The sequence below is a fragment of the Lepidothrix coronata genome, unplaced genomic scaffold (assembly GCF_001604755.1).
Source record: "Lepidothrix coronata isolate B3197 unplaced genomic scaffold, Lepidothrix_coronata-1.0 Scaffold46, whole genome shotgun sequence".
Lineage (NCBI taxonomy): Eukaryota > Metazoa > Chordata > Aves > Passeriformes > Pipridae > Lepidothrix > Lepidothrix coronata.
The window spans coordinates 4,755,164-4,780,576 of record NW_016690226.1 but is presented as its reverse complement, the minus strand read 5'-3'; the positions used below and the strand labels follow the sequence as shown (position 1 = coordinate 4,780,576).

The 25,413-nt window shown below is 46.7% G+C and overlaps 1 protein-coding gene across 14 annotated transcripts; it reads left to right on the top strand.

The window, feature by feature from the left end:
* Positions 1-1,365: 1,365 nt before the first annotated feature.
* ZNF384 (zinc finger protein 384) lies at positions 1,366-24,393 on the top strand. Of its 14 annotated transcripts, none has more exons than XM_017814636.1 (12): positions 1,366-1,477; positions 2,717-2,765; positions 3,664-3,853; positions 6,495-6,561; positions 6,705-6,945; positions 7,255-7,585; positions 12,357-12,437; positions 19,520-19,744; positions 20,397-20,579; positions 21,400-21,478; positions 22,341-22,499; positions 22,666-24,393. In XM_017814636.1, exons 3-12 carry the CDS (start codon positions 3,801-3,803, stop codon positions 22,939-22,941), a joined length of 1,695 nt encoding a protein of 564 aa, XP_017670125.1. In that variant the 5' UTR covers positions 1,366-1,477; positions 2,717-2,765; positions 3,664-3,800; the 3' UTR covers positions 22,942-24,393. The 14 variants fall into 14 exon arrangements, with proteins under 14 accessions (XP_017670125.1, XP_017670122.1, XP_017670131.1 ...); XM_017814633.1 differs by lacking the exon at positions 1,366-1,477 and adding an exon at positions 2,141-2,324; XM_017814642.1 differs by lacking the exon at positions 1,366-1,477 and adding an exon at positions 2,141-2,324 and having other exon boundaries at positions 6,491-6,561.
* The last annotated feature ends 1,020 nt before the right edge of the window (positions 24,394-25,413 follow it).

The following is a 25,413-nucleotide window of genomic DNA, read 5'->3' as shown; positions in this document are numbered from 1 at the left end:
TGGGAAAGAAGGTGAAGAGATCAGCTGTACTCTCCAGAGATGCACAGCCGTGTTTGTCTGACTTTGCCTCCTCCTAAGGAGATAAGACAAATCAAGTGTCTGTGACAGATGTTAGTCACGCTGCCTCACGTGCTAGTGAAGGGTGCTTGGCAGTGCAGGGTGGGAGGGGGAGCAGAAAACTCCAGGCACTGTAAAAAAAATTAACCACTTTGTCCCAACCCTCAGGTGACAATTACCACTTTTCCTTGTCTGGTATAGGGCATTCTGACAAGCTCTCCCAATTACCAAATCTAGACCAGCCCCCTTCTTCGAGGAGACTCTCGATCTTATTTCTTTCTAGGCAGCTTGCAGAGAGGGAGGAGGAGAGCTGAGAGGCTACAGAGAACTCGCTGGCAAAGAGAGAAGCAAAAGGGATGTCAGTGCCAGGCTGGAGTTCCCCTTCCAAGGCATAAGATTGAATACATTTGCTGCGTTGCAGAATGAGGAAAGAAATGTCACCTTCAGAGGTGATCTGACAATCACAAAAATAAATTACAGAGAGGAGGAAAAAAAAAAAAAAGGACGAGCATTTGTGAATATTCATGAGCAAGTCAAACCGCCCAAATTAACAAGGAAATTAATTTTCAAACTGATTAGGCTGCCAACTCCTTTTATTTAAATAAATCAACAATTGCCATCATGTGACTCATGCTGAAAAATGCAGAGCTAATCCTGGCTCCTCCCAGGAGGAAGTTTTGTGCTGCCTGGGATGACCAATACCCCAGCACCTTCTGGGGACAGGCAGGCGCTGTGGCTGGAGCTGCCTGCCTCTCAGCCGCCAGGAGATTTCCCTCTGCCCACTGCTCCGGATGCTGCGGTTTCACGATCCTCCAAGCCAATCTAACCACTGGCTGCTATAGTTGTGCTCTCCCCGGTCCCACCCTCTTACTCATGCTGGCTCTGAAAAGCTTTTCCAGCATGCCAAGCTGGCATAAAACCCGTGCAACAATTAAAAAAAAGAGATTTCTCTCAAGTCAGAGCACCGAAACAGATCAGCCAAACACCCAGTGCGCTACGCCACAGGTGAGGAAGGTAACCTAACCTGACCTGGGAGGTGGGCCCAGTGCCAAATTAACCCTGCCACGAGTAGCAGAATTAAATATATCATATCTGAAAGTCTCTTTCCACATGAATTTTAAGGGTCTAAGACAGAGTAGAACAGCAAGAGCCAGCCTGGCTTGGCTACAGTCTGGTGTGGGGGTGAGCAGCCAGCCCAGCTCAGCCATGTCACGGAGCGCCCCTGTGATGCCTTCTCCAGTAACAGCCTCATGCCTTCTCCTGCCCCGTTCAAGGGACTGTCTGCTGCTTCTAGCAGGAACTCCTGCTGCACAGCAACACACCGGGCAGTGCCAGCGCTCGGGAGACAGCAGGAACTGCCAGCCAAAAACTTGGGCGGGTTGGATCTGTGAGACCAAATTCTCAATGAGTGAGAACAAGGGTGAGTTGCAGACCCCTCTGGGGTCAAGTTGTGAACGGTCACAAATAAAAAAAATATTAGTATTTGGGTGAGGTTACACTGAGCCTCTGGCTGGCAACTGCGGGAAGAAGGTTATCCCGCTAGCCTCCACGCCTGGCCGTGCCCTCCTGTTCCCTTCAGGGAATGAGATGGTCCAGTTTGCCCATGTGGCAGAAAGCCAGCTTGCTGGAAGTCCTTTCTGTCGGGTTAGCAAGACAAACACGTTTAGCCGCGTACCAGGGAAGCGCCTGAGCCAGCGCAGGCAGAGGGGCAGGCTGGGACCCCCCCGTACCATGACAGCCAAACTCTGGGACAAATCCTCAGGAACAGCCCGGGACCGTCCCAGGCGCTGGCACCCACAGCCTTTGGGACAACCCCTCTGGACCAGCCCGCCTGTCCCGTCTCGCACGCGACGGCAGCCCAGTTATTTATTATTCATGAGGCTCATGAATATTCACGACGAGGCCGTGTCCCGCGCGCATCACGTGACGGCGCGAGGCCGGAAGCGGCGCTGCCGGCGGGGCTCGCGGACGGCGCGCGCCCGCCCCCGCCCGCCACAGCCACTTCCGCTCTCGCGCCCGCCTGCGCCGCCTCGCGCGCCGGCGCCCTCCGCGCTTCCGGTAAGCGCGCGCGCGCCCGGCCCCCGTCCCGACCCCCGCCCGCGGGGACCCGCCGGTGCCCCCGCAGAGGGCAGCTCTGCCCCGGGCTGCCGCCGCTCCGCTTTCACACGAAACTGCCGATGACGCCGTTCCGCTCCGTTCGGCGACCCGGAAGCACCGAGGCGCGCACCGCCCCCTGACCCGGAAGCACCCCGCCGCTGCTCTTTCCGGTGAGGAGGCCGCCGCCGCCGCCGGAGCCGGGTCGGGGCCGCCGCTGGGGGGGAGCCCGGTAACGTGCGGGGCGGCGGGGCCGCGGGCGGGGGGCCGGGCCGCGGGGCTTCCGGGGCCGGGGCGATCCGGAAGCGGAAATGGAGGAGGGCTGTCTGTGTGTCTGTCTGTCCCGCCGTCCGTCCCGGTGTCGGGCGCTCCGTCGCGGGGCAGCCGCGCTCCGGGCCGGCACCGCCCTCGGCCGGCGCGGGGGGAGGTGGAGGTGGGTGCGGGCCCCGCGGGAGCGCCCGTCCCGCACATGGCCGAGGCCAGCCCGGCCCGCGGGGCCCGCGCAGCGCCCGGCGCTGCCATGCGGGACACCAGGCCCCCGGTAACCCAGGCGGTTTGTTTGCAGAGCCGGCCCTGGAAGGAGGAGAGATGCAAGAGGAGGGAGAGTGAGAGGGGTAAGGAGCTCCCGGAGCTGCGTGAGTGACTCTCGCCCCTGCCCCGGGGCTCCCGCCGGGAGGGACGGGAGGGAATGGCTCGCGGGTCCCGGAGGTGGGGAATTGAGGGCGTTGGAGCTCCAGGGTGCGGGAGAAGGGATTGAACGCCTGAAAGGAGCTGAGGCGCAGGGTTTGCCGTCTGCCAGGCACCTGTTCCAACAGGCTCTCGATGGGTCGGGGTGGAGGCTGCACGTTACCAGGGAACAGCACCAAAGTTCTGTGTCTGGGGTGCGGGTTTGGGATCCAGGGCTTTGTCCTGCACGTTCGGGGCATTCCTGATGTGAGTTTTAAAGGTGTAGCGGTGCTTGAACGTTTTGGCCCTCTTGAGTTCTGTGGAGGTATTTTTGCTTTTGATCTGACAGCCTATGTGGCCTTCAGCATCCCTAGTGTTTTGCTGCAATTAAGCCTAAAAGCTCCTCGTTATTGAACAGAGATCTTGGGCAGACATAAAACAAAGTTTAAATCGTTCTTGAGTGTCACACTCAGGACCTTTTGTCGACTGAAAACTTTGCTCCAAATAGAAAGTAAAAGCCAGGTATCTGGAGAATAAAGAAACCCACCTTAAAAGTCAACCTCTGAATAAATACCTGCATATCCAACCTTGATTGTGCCTTCCAGAAACACTGCCTCTACCTCACCGTGTACTTGCATGTGTTTTTATCTATCTGTTTATGATTAAAATGATGACCCGCCAAGACTTATAAATCCAGCACGTTAAGTATGTGATTCTGTGAAGTACTCTGTGAGATCTAAACTCCAGATCCCTTGTCCCTTGTGAGTTCTCTGGTTCACTGGGTTGTTTATGTGGTGTTTGTACATTTGTGGTCTGTACATAGAAAGTGTTTTTGGTTTATATCAGGAGGGTACGTTGACATCTGTCTGATACTAGACTGGTGAATAGGAAGAAGGTCCCATCTCTGGCCTGTTTGTGGAAGCTGGGATGATGAAGGCACTGCAGTGGGAACGTGCTGTGGTACAGGGTTGAAGCTCCAGCCCATGTCTGGTAGTTATAGAGCAATTGGAAGGGTTACGTGCAGAGTTCTGGTAAAGTAAGTGTGAGCAGCGTCGAAGTGGGGGCTGCAAATAGGGGTGCATGTTTTCAAAATATCCCTCGGCCTAAAAGCGGGGTAGGGGAGGGACAGCTGTGGGTACGAGGACAGTAGTTTGGTGGAGGAATCTTACCTTTGTTTTCTGCCTTTGGAAGACTGGCTTGCTAGTGAACTTGCATGAAAGCTTCAACTCTTACACCATTTCTCCCTTTCCTCCACATTCTTATAACTCCAACACACTTCAACCCTTCCAGCCAAAAATTTTGAGGCCTGGTAGTCTGCTTGAGTGTGAAGATTTTTGGATGGAGAGTTGTATTCTAAGAGAGTTTGACAAAAACAGTGTAGTCATCCTTTGAAGAATCAATAAGAGCCTTATTTTGACTTGCACACATTGTAAACTGAGCAAACAAAAGTTAAATGCTCTGTTAAGCTGTGGTAGGGGGACTAGATGGAGACAAGCAGCCACTCAGTGCCCTGGCCTTTGCTAGTCTGCGTTTTGGAATCTGGAGAGGACTTGCCTTTCATTCCTTGTACTCTTTAAATAAGAAAGCTGCTGCGAGATTTTTGCTTAAATTGGCATCTTTCTGTTTAACTCCTGAAGTTTGCAGTTGAGTCCAAAGGAGTCTTGGAGAACTACAAAGTTTTTTTTGAAAATGCATCTAATTATTATATAAAACTTTATGTTTTTAGAGAATCAGGTTCACTTTGATGTTTTTGATGTGGAAGCTAAGAAAATAAGGACTTACTTATTTTAAAAACAAAACCAAAACCAAGCAAAAACCCCAAACTTGGAAATTCCAAACAAAATACCCTTCTTCATTCAGGTGGTACTCAGTTGCCAAGAATGTGTTCTCTTCATGCGTGCCCATCCTGTGGAAGAAAAAAGTCATGTAATTAAGCGTTACATGCACAGGGCTTTGCTGTGGGCAGTGTACTTAATAATTAATTTGCCTCAGAAAAGAAAGCAGAGGAAGGAAGGTAAGAGTGTTGCCCCATCAGACTCTGATTGAATCACAGCAGTGTAAATCCAGAGTAATTCAGTCAGGCAGCGAGCAGTCTGACTGCATGCCATGACGTAAGGTAAATAATTTATCCTTAAGTGTGTTTATTGGTTGATTTGCACTGAGTGAGTGAGTGAGGCAGGAATACTTGGCCTTGCTGTTGCATGAGCAATTCATAAAACCAAAATTATTGGGTAATTTAGTTCATTTAAATACTGCTTCTCTACATAGAGGAAAATTATCTTTGCATTTTGGCTCACATGCAGCAATTCCACATGTATTTATTCTGCCCTGATGTACTTCTGTGAAGTAAGTGTTTCATGCTACTCGAGGCATGCCTCTGAGCTTCCCTGATGGTTGAGACAGGCCATTCAGAAACAATATTGGTTTGTTAATTAGGCTGTAACAGAAATAGGAGTGGGACGGTTTGCAGGCAGCTGCATGAGAAACCTACAGCGGTTGCTTTCTCTGCCAGATGTACTCTGAGCACAGTTTTTACCATGTGTATTTTACCCACCAGTTTTGTCATATTTGTTCAGGAATAGCTATATCTTCTACTTCAGGAAATATTCTTTTGTTAATTTCTTTAGTTTTTGAATAGTGTTTTTGCAAGTGTAACAAACTTTGTCCACTAATACTTATTACACAGAGAATATAAGGATTAGAAAGGAAAGTGCTTCTTCAGTCAGGTGTCCCTAAAGAGGTTACACCTCTGTGTTCAGGAGACTCTCTTTTGATGTCTAACTGATCCTCTCAATGCATGGAGAGTTGAGGTGGAGCAGTGGGCACTTGGCTGGGGAGAGAGTCCTACAGAATCTTGTCCCAAACGTGGAAATGAAGTGAGTAATAGAGAGCCATGACATCATCTCACTTGGAAATAGGGTATCTCAGGAGCAGGGGAGTCAGTTATTTTCCCATGGCCTAGTCTCATTGGATGAGAGCAGGAATATTGAGTGATATTTCTGTCTTTCTTTCAAGAGTGGGGCTGGGGTGGGCAGTAGGAAGTGAGGAGCCCCAAGTTTTTGATTTCTTGGTCTGCTGTGGCTGTCTGTTATCTTGGGCAAGTCTGTTTCCCTCTCTCTGCCTGTCTTTCTTCCTGTGTAACATAATACTAATGTCCCTTTGCTGCACCTGGGTCCTTAGTGTTGAGCTGGGGTGGAGGGACAGGCAGGGTACAAAATTTTCACTGCTTGTGGGATCAGACTGTCTGTGACAGTGAAAAATGATTTTCATCTGTATTTGCCTGGTTGCAGATGCACAGACTTCATTTATGCCATGTACTTGGGTGGATGATAATTGGGAAAATTTGGAGGTCTTCTAGGTTTCTAGTCAGTCCTTATTTTGCATGGAGGACTACTGGGCAAGAGGCATTTGAGATGGACCCAAGCCCATGGGAATAGCAGATGCCTTTTTCCCCTGAAAATAATTTTTTGAGTTGGGCAGATAGCTCAAAAGGGGGGAGAGGCTGCTCAAGAATGACAGGGGAAATTAAGGAACTGTCGCAGCATTAGACTGAGTCAGTTCCATGTTGGAGTCTCTTTGGGTTTAATGGGTTTTTTTGTGTGTGTCTGTCTGTCTGTCTTCCTTATCCTCCATTCCTCTTCCCTTCCCCTTTCCTCTTTCCCCCTGTGCCCAGCTAGGATGGAAGAATCTCATTTCAACTCCTCCCCGTACTTCTGGCCAGCAGTGCCCACTGTCTCGGGACAGGTAAGATCTTCCAACCTATTATGTTGGTCTTGTTTCCCATTAGAAGTCCATGTATAAGTGTTTCTGTTGCATTTCTTGCTCAGCCAAATGCTGGGTGAAGTTGTGCCAGGGTATCCTAAAATCTGTCCTTCCTGCCCCTTTAGATTGAGAACACCATGTTTATTAACAAGATGAAGGAGCAGCTATTGCCCACAGAGAAGGGCTGCAGCCTGGCTCCCCCCCACTACCCTGCCTTGCTGACAGTACCCACCTCTGTGGCCCTGCCCACTGGCATCTCCATGGACTCGGACACCAAGCCAGAGCAGCTGACACCACACAGCCAAGCCCCTGTGACTCAGAACATCACCGTGGTACCAGTGCAGTCTGCTGGGCTCATGACAGCAGGTAGGGCACTCCAAAGTCTCCGACAGCATACAGAGGAGACTCTGGAGCAGAGAGAAGGAGGGCCTGGAGAATCCTTTTTGGGCTGTCGATTATTCTTAGCCTTATTGATGGTGTGGATGGCCTGGGTGTGATTTCACTATAAATTCTCTGTAATTTTGACTTCCAGCAGTGGAAACTGGGAATGCATTGGGAGGGGAAGCTACCCTTCTGTTTGTGTTGTAGTCAAAAGTAGGTGCTTCTGTGGGATAAGGATGTTGGGCATAATTGGAGATGTAATAACTGACTTCCTCCATCTTCCTTTGTTTGCAGGTCCTGGTCTGGTGATAACTTCCCCGTCAGGTTCCCTGGTGACCACAGCCGCCTCTGCCCAAACCTTTCCCATCTCAGCTCCCATGATTGTCTCTGCACTACCCCCTGGCTCCCAGGCAGCCCTCCAGGTGGTTCCAGACCTGTCCAAGAAAGGGACAACTGCCCTCACTGAAGGTGGTGGGGGTGGTGGGGGTGGGGGAATTGCCCCCAAACCACCCCGGGGCCGGAAGAAGAAACGATTGCAGGAGTCAGGGCTGCCAGAGATGAGCGACCCTTTTGTGCTGACGAACGAAGATGATGAGGACCAGCACAAGGATGGCAAGACATACAGGTGGGGAGCAGGGTTAAACCTTGACTGTAACACTGCATGGGGATGGGAATGTATTTAACCCTTCAAAGAGTTACACGGGGAAGAAGAGATCTCTGCCTTTTTCCTAGAGAGTCTTTAAATAGAGAATCTTTGAGCTGCAGAAAGAGTTGAGTTTTCTTTCTAATCAGGAATGTTTGCAAGCTGGTGGGTCAACCCAAAACTAAGGATCTCCTTAGTAGACTTATATAGTCATTAATGTTCCTAGGTTAGTTAATGGATGTTATGGAGGCTAAACTGTATCCTTGATGCCATGGCCAGATAGTAAGGCTGGTGTACTGCAGAGTGCAGTGCTGTCTGGTGTAGCTGAGAGCCCTGGTGTACCTGGGTGCTCCTCAATTAGGACTCCAGTCTGTCCAGTGTAAAGACTACAGACTGGAGGCACACAGAGCAAGAAGTGAACTGTCGTGCGTGTTTGCTCCTGTATGCATTGCCCCATGTCATCTCCTCCTATTTCAGCATTCTAAACAAAAGAGGGGAAAAAGGTGCATTTTTTAATTAGTTTGTAAGGGTGTTTCTGAACCGTGAGTGTATTGGATAAGAGGGAGGAGAGTTCTGAGCCCTGAGGTTGGGTTTCTGAGCTTGGAGGGATGTGGCCTGAATTTACGAGTGGTGGGAAAGGCAGTGATTATCTAGGAGGGACTTAAACCAGAGGATAAGGAGTATGGGTGTTTTAGAGAAGGTGGGAACCATACAGAGCAGGCAAGTGGTAGGGAGGAAATGTGATGGTCTGTGTTGGGTGGGAAGCACTTATGTGATTCAGAGATAGGTGATTCTGACAGATGATTAAGATAAATGAGAGGCAAAGTAGTAGCCAAATGGAAACAGAAACAGTAGATAGTCCTATGTCTTCTCACTTCCCTACAATGTGCCCAAGATCCTGTCTCAAAGTTTCCCTTTTGCCATCCTAAACCCTCTTTTTTTTTTTTTTTTTTTTTTGGTACAGATTTCATTATGTTTCTAGAATTAAGCCATATCAACATGAAGTCATCTACACAGAATCGGTGCATCCACCTTGGGCACTGTTTCACTTTTAATTATAGCATTTTTTAAATGTTTACTTTTTTTAATCAATACAGTTAGTTAAATGGATATAAAACCAGAGCTTGGATCAGCCTTTTTATTCTCTTACCCAATGTCCCAGTTCTTCCACTTTGAAAATATAATCAGCGTATGGTGAAGAGGGGTGGGAGTGTTAGGTAGCTTGCTATTTGTAATCCCACCATTTATTTTGGGCCATAGCCACAGTTCCACACTTCTCAAGCTGCTTACAGTCTGGGTTGCTAATTAGGTTGTTAAATATGTATTTACAGGGGACACAATTGGCAGTGAACACTAGAATTAAAGCTGAACCAAGGCTTTAATTATAGCTCCTTGTTTACTTGTAAGTTTGGAAAAAAAATGCCCAAGACCAGGTGGAGTGACTCAGCAGAAACTTTATAAACACGCATAGTCTGTTTAACAGCTCATGGAATAGAATTTACAGGGAAAAAATGAATGAGTTTATATGTAGGAACATGTAATCGGGAAGATTTCCTGTTGTTATGTTTAGTCTGAGTATGGTACCTCTGCCTCTTCCTCCAGCCCCTCTCCCAAGCAGGCCTTCCTCTGAGCAGTGCTAAGGTGTGGGATAGCTAAATTGAGATTTATTGAAGACCACCAAGGACTACTTCTGCCTTCCTTGGGGTTTCCTCGTTGGCTGATGCTTTCTATGTGCAAGTTTGGAACTAAAAATGATTGTTGAAAAAATAAAGGAAAACGCTATCTTTTCTTGGAGCTGTGGGAGAGAAAACCTTTGTGAAATACAGTAAAATTGTTGCTCCATAATATGCATATGAATAGACTCGCAAGTTAAGACTTTGAGGACTGCTGGGTTCTTTCTGTATTCTAGAGGATGATTTCAGTAGTTCCCGTCACTACAGAATGCAGACATATCCCAGCTAAATTAAGACTGTGGGTGAGGTTCATCTACTCCTGTTCCCTTCTCAGGCTGGAGGAGGAGTTGGTATTCATATGACTACATTTGTATGATTTCACTGATTCCTATGATGAGACACTGAGAATAATCTATTCAGATGCCTGGAAGGAGTTTTACTATATTGATAAACGTGACTTTTTTTTTTTTTTTAATACCCAATTCCTAAAGCCTGAGATTATTTTGTCAAATTTAATTGATTTTTTTGTTTCACGTTTTCTTTTTGAGCTCTGTGAGCTCTCTTGTCTTGAGTGTCTGGGCATGTGGCTAATATCCATAATTCCTGACTCCTGCTGTGGTGATAAAGACAGAGTAAGGCCTTGAATGGGGAAGCACAGCCAGGCAGATGCGGAAGGAATTGGAGCACAAACCTTAATGTATTGCAGCTCATCCCATTCTCTTGCTAAATGTAGAGATTCCTGCTCCAGCACATGGCAGCTGTTTTGCTGCTGTATCATCCCTAGAAGTGAATTAGTAGGCTGCTGTGAAAGCTGTGCAAGAATCTTTGTGATTAGGTCTTTCTTTTCAAGAAAAGGCATGAGGCTTTTGCTAATGGTGGCATTGCTTGCGTATCTTGGACATCTAGCCTTAGGATTAGTCTGGCAGAGTCCTTGGTGCTTTGCTTTGTGCTATTAGAAGAATGTTTGCACCTACAGGGGACAGCATCTAACCCAGTCCTGTGAAGCATGTCATGAGTAATGTCACTTCAGTCTTGTCTGTATTTGTTGTCAGCTCTTCGTTAATCTTCCCTGGTGTCTTCGTAGAATTCACTTTTTCTGTGAAAAATGAGATCAGCATCAAGATTCTTTCTAGTAAGATGTGAAGTGTGAAGCATGTGGCTGCTTCTCAGTGATGAGGAAAAGAGAACAAACAGATCCTGGATACAGTAGTATTGTTTCTTAGTATTGTGGTGCCTGTACCTCTGTGCTTTAGAAGTCTGTGCTGTGATGTGATCAGTGGACAAGATTGATGAAGTGGTTCAGCCTCTCTGGGCCAGATGATCAGGCTTCTCTGACAGTTCTCTAAATAGTTTCTTCTTTGCAAGAGAAAAGAGCTCTCTATAGGTGTTGCTTGGTTCCAGTATAAAGTTTGTAAAATCTAGGACAAATACCAATTTATAGTCTGGAATGGTTTTGCGAGCTGTACTTTGGAGCCTCAGATACCAACAGAAAGGTTGTAGGCTTGGGAAGGGCCTGACCATCATAGTGTGATTGACAAGCTCTCTCTTACCCACCTCAAGTTCTGAGTTTCCCTACTTTCACTGGGAAACAGCAGGAGGTTTGGGAGACAATAAGCAGCTGAGGGACATAGGAAACTTCTGAGACAAGTCCAAGGTGCAAAAGTGTACAGAAGCCTTAGCAAGTTGAGCTGTAGAAGGTGAGGAACCTGGATGGAGGCCCTCATTAGTGAGAAGATTATGTACACCTGGGTGCCAGTGGTTTGAATACAGCAGGTGGGCATATTCTCAGATATGTCTGATTTCAGACCTTTTTTTCTGCCCTGGATTTAGCATGGCTGTTTGGTCAGTTTCCCATGGTTTTGAATAGACTTTGAAATCTGGCTTTTGTAAGCCATGTATGTCTGTGAGAATATTGTAGAATTTGCCCATTTGTAAGCTTGGAAAAAATCTGTTAAGCTTGCTCTGAGATGCTTTATAGTTTTGTGGTCGAAATATGTGAAAGTTATATCTTCTTTGACGTTTCTTGAGGGTTGCATGGCTCCAGGCAGTGACCAGACTTCCATCTCCACAGAAAAGATAAATACACTCTAACTTCTCTCAGTTTCTGTACGAGGCTGGACTACATGTGTACTCTCTCTGGAACCATAGGCTAGCACTGAAGGGGCAAGCATGCTTTCCCTTCAGTCATGACTGCTCCTCCTGCTGCTTCAGAAGGAAGTCTTTAGTGCCCAGTGTGGACAGCAATCTCCCCCCTCTGATGGGCACAAAGGCAAGGTGTGAGAAGACACCACTTGGTTCAAATGTAGTAGGGATGAGAATGAGATATGTGCAGGGACTGGGGCTGTTTGCGTTGAGGAAATCTGGAAACTTGGTAGATAAGAGATGGGAATTGGAAAGGAGGAGAGAGAAAAGATAGCCTACAAACTAGGGAATGCAGCAGAGGATGGGGAGCCTCTTTGCAAGGGAGAGATGGGGGAGGTAGCACAGGGATAAGCTATGAAGGGCCAAGACTAGCAGGAGGAAGAAAGACCCAGATCTGCTACGTGCTGGAAAATGAGGATACCTAGAACTGGCAGAACACAGAGGCACAAGAGTATGGGATATGAACAGACAAATAGAAGCATGGGGGAGAGGAGACAAATGTTAGGCAATTGAGGGAATGAAATAGGGAAGAGTCCCTGCAGTAAAAGATAAAGAGGGGGTAAAATGCTTGAGCCTGGGTCTTGGTGCGGGAGAGGGCAGATTGCTACAGGCTAGAAGGCTAAGGGCAAAGGGGGAATTAAGTTTGGAATGTCAGGCAGAAAGTTTGACCACATTCCCTCCAAAGCCTAGAAATACTAAACCCAATGTTTCTAAATTTTGCCATGTCTTTGAGGTCAACACAAGAATATGACCTCCTCTGGCAAAGAACCTCATCTCCCTCTAAGGCTAGAAAAAGGTGACAAAGTATCGTTGCTGTCATTTATCATCCTAGCTGCAGTGGCAGAGGTCTGTGCAGTGGATCTTAAGATTGCTGATGACCAACATGGGTGTCAGTATGATGCCACATGTTGGAATTTCTGTTTGCTTTTTTTAACAAGTGGTTCCGTGAGCAGCGGAACTAATGAAGCCTGGTTTCCAGCGGCTCTCTCCTGTGTGGATTCTCTGATGTCTAATCAAGGGTGAGCTTACTAGCCTTTCCCTCAGCAGAGGGCTCCAAGAGAGTCTCTCTTCTTTCCCCAGATGCATATTTTTGAGACTTGTATTAACTTTTAAGATCCTTACCCTTTTTCCAGATTGGTTGAAATTGGCTTATGATCTCAAAACTCTTAAGGAGGACAGGTGCACATGCACATCTACAGATACACACATAGTTTGTACACATAAGCTTTGCTTTGTGTATGAACACAGTGCTTGGAGGTTAGAAAATGGCAGAATTAGACTGGCCACATGCCTCAGGATATATAATAAGGTAAAAAACTTGAGTTATGGTAAGTTCTCTCCCTTCTGCTGAGATATTGTAACTGTGTGTGTGTGAATGCATGTACCTGCTCTCACTGGGCAGTTCATCAGAGTGCCAAGCAGAAAGAATGAATAGGAAAGGTTCTGCAATCATGATTTTAACTTTGGCAAGTTACTTGTGTGTCAATGGAATGAGTGTGTGCAAGGGGAGTGAGGGGGACAATTACAGTTTCAAACAGGGAGAGAGAACTTTGAAACTATTTTGTTGCACATCTTATCTGATCACACCTTAATTTGGCCCTACTGAGTCAATGCACTTTGATACCATCCTTGATTAGTTATTGGTAGATGGTGGCCTGTCAGAGTCCTGCATGTTTACTCAGATAACATGAAAGGAATGTTCTATTAAAAAAAACAAAATGCATTGGCATGGGGTTGCGGAATTGAGAAGGATGGTTTGGGGAAGGCATTTGACTGCTGGTATGAAGAACTGTAGATTATGCCTGCCTCTGCCTCAGATTGCTGTGTTATTCTACAGTCATGTGGTTCAGGTCTGTAGATAATCTTGCCTTGAAGTGTGTGCAAATACGAGTTAGGTCTAGTCTTCAGTGGATTTGCGTTTGTCACAGGCTACGAGTGACCACAGACAGTTATCCTGAAATAATTAACATTTGGTCTTCCCAGAACTGTAATCTCAAGTATCATTGAATACTCCTCTGTTACAGGTTAGACCCTGTCTTGCTGTGCAAAAGGTTTGCATCTCATAGTTATAGCATAGACACTTAAGTGAGCTGTGATATGAATGTATATAATATAAATTTTCCTTTAAAGAAAAAAAAGTTCTCACAGGTATTGGTTTGGCTACTCAAAATTAGTGGATATGTCTCTTTTACTGTGTTTCACTTCCTTTGCTTACAAAAAATAGACCAGGGACATTGTGGGTATAGATGAGTGTTTATGAAGCACTGGTATTTCTGTGATGGACACAACAGATGAGTGATTCTGCTTCATGAGGTTGGAATTGCATGTGGTCGACAAGGCTCGAGGCTGTTCAGAGAATGGTGACAGAAAACAGTGAATGCTTGTTTGTTAAGTATCTGTCTGTGCAACATAATAAGGATGCAGTTCTGTGAAAACAGTCAATAAGGCTGTATCAGAATGCACCTGCATTGCAGAGCCAAATTATGGTGACATGGATGAACTTAATCCTGGTGTTTCCAAATTTACTGTAGTGCTTTCTAATGGGCCTTTTGTATATTTTTAATTTTAACTTTTGTATGTTATCACTATATCAGGGAATACCTTATTGTATTTTATTGTTTTGTTGGTCTTTTATGCTAATGGTGACCGATTTCAAAAATCGGTAGACTGTCTTAGGCCTGATATTCAATGATTTGAAGGTCAACAGGAAGTCATGACTGATAAAGATAAAAGCAATTCTGGTGGATCGCTGAAAAAAAAGGGGATCTTTATGTGGTTGTAAACTGGAATTATTCAGACAAAATGTTTTTTAATACAGCCCAATGGAAGACTTAGCCTTTTGGGTAATACTGAGTGACTTTTCCAGCAGTCAGGGATTGAGGTGCAAGTATTTGGACAGTGGAAAACATTATCAGACAAAAGTGTTCTGTTGGATACTATTGAATGTCTTTGATCTAAAGATAAGGAATATGGAGGAACAGTATCCCAGAACGCAATGACTGTCGGAAAAAAACTTTTAGGAAGTAAGTGAAATCATGAAAGCTCCCAGTGCGAAACTGTGACAGAAAAGGGTAAGTGCAACTGTTGAAAGCATAAATAATGGAGTCATTAAAAGAAGGCAGGCAACTTGTGAAGTATGCTGAAATACCACAAAATTCTGGGTCTGGTATTTTTAAGGTCATTTGGAAAATGGAAAAAATGCAGGAATGCCCTCAAATCTGAGAACTGGGAAAATGCCATATGATGAGAGCATTTAAAAACACTCACTGCCGTGCCAGGAAAGCGTGCTTTTCTGCAGCCTTATCAAGCCACCAGGTGACTGAAGGACTGTGGAAATAAGTTGACTGAGATTTCTGAGCGTGGCTGATAGATTTGATATACATGCCAGTAGTGTAAATTGTTACGTGGAGGTGCAGCGTTGCCTTTTGAACAGCAGCTGATGGTGGTTGTGCCAGTGTGGAAGCAGAGGTACAGTTCACATGCTTTCATTTGGCATCTTAGTACTCACTGACTTTCTTTAGGTGTTACCCAAGTTTTCTACCTGTGTAGCTTTTGTCTCCTTTCCCTTGCCTCTTACAAAATATTAACAAGAAAATGTTTAACTTCAGCTTTAAGAAAAAAAAATCAGGGGAATTAGAGGGTTAAGTTAGCATTTATCATGAACTGTGCATCCATTATTATGCTATGCTTGCATTAGTTACTTCATTAACTCTGCATTGCAAAGACAGTACATTTGTTTCCTTGCTAAATGAACTGCTGACTCTGACAGCCTAAACTTACTCTTATCTTCTAGTTTAACTTCAGACCTTCCTGTTTTGATTTTTATTTTAACTTGTGGCCTAACTTGTATTTGTAGCCTAACAGAAAGAGCAAGGACTCAGTTAAACTTGTAAGACTAATCTCAGTAGATACTAAGAATCTGAACTCTCAGAGCTATGTAAAAGCTTACATAGTTTTCACAACTGTGATACTAATTAATTAAGCACTTGATTGAAAAAGGCTGTTAATCCATGTCAGGCAAATTTTACTATGAGCTGGTATTTCAGATGGTATTTTATCTCCTAACAGCATCGGATGAATGAGGCGGAACATTCCATGAAAAGTGGAAAAAAATACAGCACTGTGTGCCACTGAGTTGTAGTCTAGTTGCTATAAGCATCATTTTGTTTATGACTCATCGTGATGACTTTCATATGGGAGCAGAACTAGAATTGTACATACACCTTTTACTGGCATTTCATGATTTTTGAGGGTGTTTCTGTCTAACATGAACATTCTCTGAATGTCTCCCTGTATTTCCCTGCAGATTCCCTATAAAAAGAAAGCATTATAAACATTGGAAGGGGTTAATTTTGATCTCTGGCATATGGCTGAATGCTAATCTAACTATTGATATGAGCCTCTGTATTATTAAGGATATTTTCTCAAGGCTGTCTGAATTTGCAGAGCCATAACAGGCAGCTGCAGGGATGTTGTGTCACACTGTCAATGGGAATGCTGCAGTCATTTCTGCTACTTGCTCTCAAAAAGAATACGATGAAAGGAGTGGTAGTTTAGAAGCACAGTGGAGAGACAATATTAAAAATGGATATTTTTTTAAAAAATGGAAGGGGAGGAAAAATCAATTACTTCATATAGTGCTTCATTCATGCTTAGCAAGGAGCATTCCCTACTTTTCCTCTCTCCAGCCAGGAGACGTTCACTGAAATAGAATACCGAAATGCTGCTAGTATCAGATGGGATGTTCTCATTATCCATATAAATTTAACATTTTTTTGAATCCATATTTGCCCACTAGAGGGCTGATTGCATCTTCCCCTTTAATATTTGATGTTGTCTGAGGCAGAATGCAAAGGCCTTAATTAAATGGATCATTTGTTTCCTTGAAAAAACCTGATACCACACAATATAAAACTCTGAAATAGAGCTTTCTGCTATATTCCATGGCTTGTTTTAACTCAAAAGGCTCATGAATTTGTTAATGCTGTATAACATTCTTGCTCTCTCAGGGTCGATGCTAATTAGATAATTAGAAAATGAGTCCTCACAAGATTTTCTTTTTAAATGTTGTTTGAAAAACAGTATCAGAATGTCTGTTGCTGTTAAATGCAGACAACATGGCTTTGTTTGTTTGTTTGTTTGTTTGTTTCAGGGTTTGTTTTGATTTTTTTTTTTTTTAGGGATGATTTTGCTAACAGTTTTATCATTTTTATGCAAGTGCTGGGGAGGTTTTGAAACACCTTCATAATTTTATTTTGAAAATAGAAAAGGATGTTTCATTAAACTTTTATTTTATGGAATTTATGTCCTGAAGGCAGGTACCTGACAAAGCAAATAAGTAAAGGATGCGCAGAAGTTATGGAAAATAAAGTAGATGGCTTTATGGCACTGCAGATTTAATGCATGGGACTACTTAGACTTGATGGAATGGTAAAGTTCATGAATTTTTCAGATCGGAATAGACTATTTAAAATATAGAGTCATGTGCCCAGCACAGATGAGATTAATGCCCAGCATTCTATTTAAACTAGAGCAAAACCTTTAGAAGGGCATTTCTCTTAGAAAGGCAGCTGGATTCTCAAAATGTTGATTGTAAGGGCCAAGTCATTGATACCATGCTATAGCCTCCGAGTGCTGTTCCAAAGATGCATTATTCACATGGTTGGGAAAAGCCTGTTTCCTCTTAGGTTTTTAACTTCTACCGTCAGTTATTGTTTCTCATAATACCTTTCTTTGTTCATAAAACAAGCTTCTGATAGTTGATACTTTTCTCCTTAGATAGATTTATTTGGGTATTGACCAAGTTATCTTTTAAGCTTTACTCCAAACCTAGACAGGAGTTGCTGAATCTTTCCTGCAAAGCCCATTTTCCACATGCCATGATTCTTTAAGTTTGCTGAGCCTGCTGAGTTTTTCAGTAATTGTTGATGACATGGACTTCAGAATTAGACACGCTGTTGCACGAATAGTCGCTCCACTCCTGTTTACAAAAACGATACCTGCTATTCCCCTTTGTTTTGGTGAGCCATATTAGCACAGCATTACACTGGGAGGTTGTTCTCAGTTGAATGGTTCCTTGTCAGAGGAATGATGTTGTGGAACGGGGTTCGGTTGGGAAGGAGCTTGATAAAAGTGACGCAGGGGATTATGCTGTAATTGCTTGCATTAGCAGCGAACTGGACCTGGTGACTCAAAGGTAATTTTCAGTTCAGTATTCACCTTAAAGTTCCTTCTAACGTTGCTGCTTTCAAGGATACACAGTCATCATCCCTGTAAGTACTACTTGATAACTGCAAAATACATATGCTGTATTCAAGTCTAGCATTTCGGGAAGTCTAGAACAAACTGCGCAAGTGTTTGATTTATAAACCAAGAGCTACATTTTTAAAAAGATCATTCTGATGTTCCTTTTTACTCCTTATATCTCATAGATGTAGGGATAAACAGCCAAATTGCTTCTGTTTGTTGATTTCAGGAGGGATTGGTGTGTGTGTGAGGAGGGATTTACGTAAGGACGTATTTAGCTTGCATGTTCTGTTAGGGTTTGCAATTAAAACGGATTAAGAGAAAGATGAAGGTAGGACATGTGGGAACAACTGTTAGAGATGATAATGAATGTAAAAGAACGATGACGGAGAGGAAGAAAATGTTACAGCAGTTGTGTGTTGGAGTGCCTGCTAGGGAGGCATGGCTTTCAGCTACATGGCTTGAAATCAAGCTGTGGCTTGGAAGGGCCTGTGGAAGTTAAGGTAGGTGCTGGATAAGTACTACCTACATAACATGCACTAATCAGACTGCACACTTCATAAAGCTTCTGTCTCCAACATAAATAATCACAACAGTAGATGTAATGAAGTATCCTCCTTCAAGGAGATGGATGTGGGAAGAGCAGGACCAGCTCTCTGTGGCTTGTAATACCTGCAGAGACTTTTGTGACTGAGCAGTTTTGTAAATACTTGTAAAACTGGAGGAAATTCCCAGACAAAAACACTGTGAAGGTTGAATTCATGTTAACCAGACTTCCTCTGCGTGGCATTTCTTCTCTCAAAAGTGACCCGGGAAGTTAGATGTGCAGGTTCAATTTTTGTCTCTAATTGAAAAGTCTGAAAATGGAAAACCTAGGTTCAGATAACCCTTAACTATGCCCCTTGGTTGACACAGATTTGAGGGGTGGCGGGAGGGGGAAGTCCAGTAACTTGGATGCAGCTTCTATCTCTCTGTCAAATTATCAACCACAAAAGCTTTTAGCATCTTGAATTGTAAAACAGTGCGAGCTTCTCTCAACAGCCTGGTGACGTGGTGGAGGAACAGTTTTTAACAGCAGCATCCATAGCAGAGAGATGCCAACTGCTTCTTCCTGTTCAAAGAGTCTGTGTTTTACCAAATACGTTTCTGATCGTTATGGGAACAGATGGATCCAAACTCCCAGGCAAAACATTTTGCATCATATCAGTAAGACTGAAATGATGAAAGCCCATTAGACCAATGAAATACCACATTTGGTATCCAGAGTATCTTTGTGACATCGACTAGGAAAGCAGCACTGTTGTTATTCTCAGCATTTTGTATTTTAAATTCTCCAGTGTCTTCTCCAAAAATGGGAACAGAGTTATGTGGGTTTGGTCATAACTGCTTTTGTGGACTTGGTAGTACATGGAATTAACTTCTGTTATGAAGATCAGCCTTAACCTGGGATTTCCAGGTTTTCCAAGCTTTTTTTTGACTGAAATAAATCTCAGATGAACAAAGTAGGGGTTTTGTCTAGGAATTATTCCTGCCCCCTTAGGATTGCTATTGGAAAATTTCCAAAGTAGTGCCCTGTCTCTCTTGCAAGCCTAATAAATTGGCCTCTTGGTTTCTTTCAAGACCTTTACTTGTCTGGCTGCAAGGTATCGTGTGGTCCGTTCTGCCAGTTCCTAGCTTAAATTTGTGCCCTTGGAGTACTTGCAGCTGAGCAGTGTCCCAGGTGAAACCTCCCCAGAACCACATAGTGAGAAAATACCCTTCTTCACTCATTTGGAAGATCCCGTCCAGTTAGAATTGATCCATACTGGGGCTTACCCCCATGTGACACTGTCTCTTCCCCTCACCCCGGTCCCAGGTGCCGGATGTGTTCGCTGACCTTCTACTCCAAGTCGGAGATGCAGATCCACTCCAAGTCCCATACGGAGACAAAGCCACACAAGTGTCCTCACTGCTCCAAGAGCTTCGCCAACAGCTCCTACCTGGCCCAGCACATTCGCATCCATTCAGGGGCCAAGCCCTACACGTGCAGCTACTGCCAGAAGGCCTTCCGCCAGCTCTCCCACCTGCAGCAGCACACACGGTAAGGGCTGGAGGAGGCTGGGGGCCCTCTGCACTGCATGTTGCCGTCATCCCAGCATGCTGTGAGCACCCTCAGTAGGAGACTGCCTTGGGGAGACCTTGCTGGTTTTCGCAGGCCGGTCAGGTCTCGTACTCGACAAATCGGCAGTAGCGGTATCTGACACATGAGACTTGGCCCTGCTGTGAGGGGCTGGGTGTGCTCTGAGGCTGGCGCTGCTCAGCCTGAGGGGCATCTGCAGTGGAGTGACACTTTCTGACAGGAGGCAGGGCTGGTTATGTCAGAGTGAGAGTAGTGTTGGCATAGGAGGACTGTTGCCTGTCACCCCAGCATAGTTCTGCCAAACATCTCAAGTCCAGGCTTGCAGCCCCCCTGCTATTTCAGCTGTAGGCTTCCCACACACGGGTCTGCCAATGCCCCTCAGTCCAAGCTCTATGGTTCCTCTCTCTGGATCCTCCCCCGGTGCAGACAGACCATGGTCTCTTGAATCCAAGGGGAGCACGGTTTGAGACCAAGCGAGCTCATGCCGTGTTTGGAGTTCCTCTATGTAGCAGATAGCGTGGTGCTGTCCCACCCCCTTTGTGCCCTCATTCCATCAGCACTAGCCAGATGGCGGTCATGTCCAACTGCTGCTGCTCCTCCTCCTCTTCGGCAGGATCCACTCCAAGCTCCACACGGCGATTGTCAAGCCGCACAAGTGTCCTCACTGCTCCAAGAGCTTCGCCAACACATCCTACCTGGCCCAGCACCTCCGCATCCACTCGGGGGCCAAGCCCTACACCTGCCGCTACTGCCAGAAGGCCTTCCGCCAGCTCTCCCACCTGCAGCAGCACACACGGTAAGGGCCAGAGGAGGCTGGGGGCTGGCCCTGGCCCCCCCGCGCTGCCGGCATGCACCTGTGGAGCACGCGCGCCAAGCATGCGGGGGGCGGGCGGGGAATGCGGCCGGCTGCACCCCCAGGAGGAGGTGACCCACCAGAGTGGACGGAGTGGAGGCTGCGCAGGAGACACTGACCACGTCAGGGCTGAGGTGGGCACGTGCTGTCCCTGGGGATCCTTGGTCTTGCACCGTGGGTGGCACAGAGAGAGAGAGCGATAGAGAGAGAGGCATTGGCTGTAGGGGATCCCAGCCTGGCACCACGGGGGTTGGACTGAGTGTGTGGAAGCTTCTCCTGGCATTGCAGGGGGACAGGGACAGATTAACACTGTAGGTGATCTCAGCCTGTTATGTAAAGGGAAAAGTGTTGGAGTGTCTATCCTGAGAAGGAACAGAGCTGCTTTCTTGGTACTGTGGAAGCAAGAGAACAGGTCATTTGGGACTCCTGATCTTGGAGCAGGGAGCCTGGACCTCCAGACCCCTTCCCAACACATTTTCAGGTGGCTCACATGCTGAGCTGGCAAGGCATTCATTCATAAGCTCTTGCTCCTCAGCCCTAGTCACTCTCTGAAATCTGCTTGACTGCTTTTTTTCTCTAACTTCTAGCTGGACATGGGAGCTGGGCAGAGCTCTATGTCCAGATAGAACAGCATCTGGAGGCAACATCATCCCTTTCCCTGCTCTCCTGAGTGGCTGTGAGATTTGATCACAGCATCAGGCCCTGGCAGCCTGCCCTGCCTGCCTGCTCACTGCCTCCCATTTGTGCTCTTCCTCCTCAACAGTATCCACACCGGGGACCGACCCTACAAATGTGCTCACCCTGGGTGTGAAAAGGCTTTCACCCAGCTTTCCAACCTGCAGGTAAGGGGCTGGGTGTGTCCTGCTTGCCAGTGGGGGTGGCAAGGATGACAATGCTGGGGGAGGTGGAAGAATTGGGGCAGCTGGGAAGAGAGCGAAATAATACAGAAAAGCTATTGAAGCCCTGGGCCCAGGAGAAATTCCTGACTTTTGTGGCAGTAGTGACCCAAAGAAGTCACATAAACGGTTGCATCCTGTAAAACTGTAAACTTGACTTGAAAGCAGTGAGACCTTGACAAAGCCCCTCTCATCTCTTCTGCAATTTTCTAACTTTGTTGGAGCAAGACTTGCAAAATGTTTGTTACACCAAATAAAGTCTGGGTATTTGGTTGGGTTTTTTGTCTGTTTGACAATGATATGGAGTGCATAACGGTAGGGATTTAAGAAAGCAGAAGTGGTGTGTCCTGTTGCAGTATCCTGGAGGAGGGGAACTACAGGGTGTGCCAAATAGCAAAGAGTTGTAAACACCTGCAAGCAGTTAAAGGAAATCCTGCCCTGAAGGTATCAGATGCAGGGAGCAAATGTGTATGGAGACAGAAGAGGAGAGACCAAGAAAAGGAAAAGACTGAGAAAGAGTTGCATGGAAACTAAGATAGGGGTTGTCGAGCATTAGGAGTCTCTGCTGTCCAGAGATGCCTACTATGCCTGGGAAGAAAGGGGAAGGTGTGAATGGGGAAGGTGTGGTGGGCTGGTGGGAGAAGCTCTGTCCCCTATGCTAGAAGCCATACCTTCCTCAGCAGTCGGGAGCCTAGGGAGCTTGGGGCCTGTCTGGAAAGGGGTGTCAGAGATAAAGCCGTCTCCAGTACTAATACTGCCTTCCTTCCTCGTGCTTGTTTTCTCTTCGCTCCCCACTGCTGCCGCGCAGTCCCACAGACGGCAGCACAACAAAGACAAACCTTTCAAGTGCCACAACTGCCACCGTGCGTACACGGATGCTGCCTCATTGGAGGTACACCTGGCTACGCACACGGTGAAACACGCCAAGGTCTACACCTGCTCCATCTGCAGCCGGGCCTACACCTCGGTGAGTGTTTGCTGCCCTGGGGAGTGGCAGAAATGGACATGCTTCCCAGGGAGCATCTCCTCCAGATCCAATGGGAGCAGCCCCCTGAGCTGTCTGTGTCCCTCCCTGTTTGCCTTGGCTTTTGTGAGCATTGTTCCCTCCTCTCACACCGTTCTTCCCATTGCAGGAGACGTACCTGATGAAGCACATGCGGAAACACAACATCCCTGACCCCCAGCAGCAGGTGGTTCAGGCACAAGCCCAGGCCTCTCAGCAGCAGCAGCACTTCCAGCCACAGGGTGGGGGGGCAGCAGGGGGCCCTTCTGGAGACACTAACCAACCCAATCCTCCCCCCCAGTGCTCCTTTGACCTGACTCCTTACAAGACTTCAGAGCATCACAAGGACATCTGCCTCACTGTCAGCACCAGCGCCATCCAAGTGGAGCACCTCTCCAGCTCCTAGAGAGACCTCAACCCAGGGAGCAGAACGCCTCTTGTGCATAGCCTGTGCCCAGGGGCACCGCCCTTGCAGCGGCCCTCCTTGTGCAACAGTCTCCGGCCTCTCCTCCTGCAACAGCCTCTTCTGGCCGTGTAACCCTGTTCATGGCAGCCCCTTGAACAACAGCCTGTCTCAAGGGGGTGCTCCTTCTGTGCAACAGCCTGCCTGGTAGGAGGATGCTTCCTTGTGCAAGAGCCCCTTTCCTGTGCTGGGATCACTTCCTCATGCAAGAGCCCCTCCTTTCAAACCCAAAGAAAGGCCCCTGTTTTGCCTTCTCTCTCACTGTAGGATGCGTATGAAGGGGGGTTGCGTGTTGAGACACACGGTGGATGGGATGGAGAGACGGCCCTTGTACATACAGGGGCTTGGACACGTTTTCAGCAGGCCACAGAAGAATGTGGCAGGGTTCACAGCTGGATGGGGTTCTTTGAGGATTGCCTTGAGTGTCTAAGAGAGAAATATCCATTACTGTCCTTCCTGCTTGAGAAAGGGAGGAAGGGTCGCTTGTCCTGCCCCAAGGACTGGATGGGAGAAACCTTCTCCCCAGTGGAAGGTGAGACCAGTGGAGGGGGGAGAGGTGAGGCATGTTCTCTGAGACGGACAGGTGCCTGCACTGCTCAAGGGCTGTGGAGTATTGCATTCTTTCTCCTCCCCTGGTGGAGAGCAATAGAGGGGAGTCTGTCTGAACTGGCTGCTGCCTCTCTCTCCCAGCTGTCTGAGCAGCATGATGGCCAAGGCCCCGTAGGAATGTGGGTTCCTGCTCATTGCTCTTCCTGCCTGTTGTGGATGATATCCTAGCAGCTTGTACTCCTCCTCTCCCTCCTGCTTTTCCTCCCACCTCCTCAGAAAAGCCTGCAGGCATCAACAACAAACCAAAAAGCAACTAGAGGGGGGTAAGAGACTGCCAAAATAATCATCACCCTTCTCTCTGCTCCCTTTCCTGTAAGATGGAAATGACAGCAGTTCTGGCACTCACACACCTGTCCTGCCCTCAGTTTCCCAAAGGGAAAGAGGAGGAGGAGGAGGAGGAGGAATAGACCAGTCTTTTCAAGAAGCCAGCAGGAGGCAGGGAAAGGCTAGCTTCTCCTGCTCACCTCCCGCCAGAGTGTTCTCCCAGGCTCCCTCTTGCCAAGACGGGCTGGACTCACACGGCAGTGGTGGCCTCTTCTGGACCCTGGTCATGGGAGAGAATCCCCAAAAGGTGGACAGTGGAGAGAAGGGGATGAAGATCCCCACAGAGAGACCAATCTAATGAGAAGGGGGAGCCAACAAGAATAAACTGAAGGCCCCTTGAATTTATATATATATATATATATAAATATCTATTCCCCACCCCTGGCCCGCTCTGTCCTTGCTGTAACTGTTTCTATCTCTGTGTTTATAAAACGCATTATCCTGGCGAATTTTTATTTTCAATCTTCGTTTGTTTTTCCCTTTCTCTTCGTCTTCAATTCTTCTTCCCTCTTTTTTTTTTATTGGTCCACATGACTGCTAGTCTTGTGTGTCACTTGTTAGTTTCTTTGGATCATGGAGGCTGACTCGGAAGAGATTGAGAAGGCAAGGGAAAAAGCATGTTGTTGGGTTTTAAAATCAGTCACCCATCCAAAAGCATATAGAATCCCAGACTTCTGTATGAACAACCAATAGGGGCTTCTTATTTTTTTTTAACCACCCTGTATGGAAATAAATTGGTGTAAAAGGCTTCTTGAAGGTGCTGCTGTGAGCACCCTGCCCCTGTGACGTGTGTTCCTTCCCCCTGCACCAGACCACTGCACGAGCATCTTGCTGCCGTGAGTCCCGAGCGGCTGTGTGGGTGGATGCAAGGGCAGCACATCCCTGCCTTTGGGCAGTTTGCACAAGGAAAGCAAGGAGCTCTGCACCTGTGGAGCCTGTGGCAGAAACCTTTTTCTCTGTGTTTAGTCACCAGGGTTGGCTGTGAACAGTTGGAGTGTTTTGTAGATGTGTAGGTTAGGCTATAAGAAGCTGTCTGACTTGCCTCCTGCACTTCACAGGTGACATTTCAATCCATTTATCCTGTAGTGCGCACCAAGAACTAATGGGTATTTAAACTATGTGTTGACAAAATCTATTGGCTTGATTTTTGAGGCACTGGGACACAGAATCCCTCCCATTGGTAGCCTGCTGCAAGGGCTTCGTGTTCTTGCTGTTTAAATATTTCCGCCAGATTTCTCCTTGCTTTGGCTTCTGGTTACTAGTTCTGAATACATGCATCCTGCTGGTTCAGAGAGCCTGAGCACAGTGGTGCGTTTTCCCCTGGACTGGTATTTAAACACTCTAGTGTCTCTTCTCAGTCCACTTTTTAACAAGCTAAATAGATGAAACTCTGTAAACCTTCCACTGTAAGGGATTTCCTCCAGCCCATAAATTATTCTTGTCTTTTCTTTCTACATCTTGTCAAATTTTTCAGTATCTTAT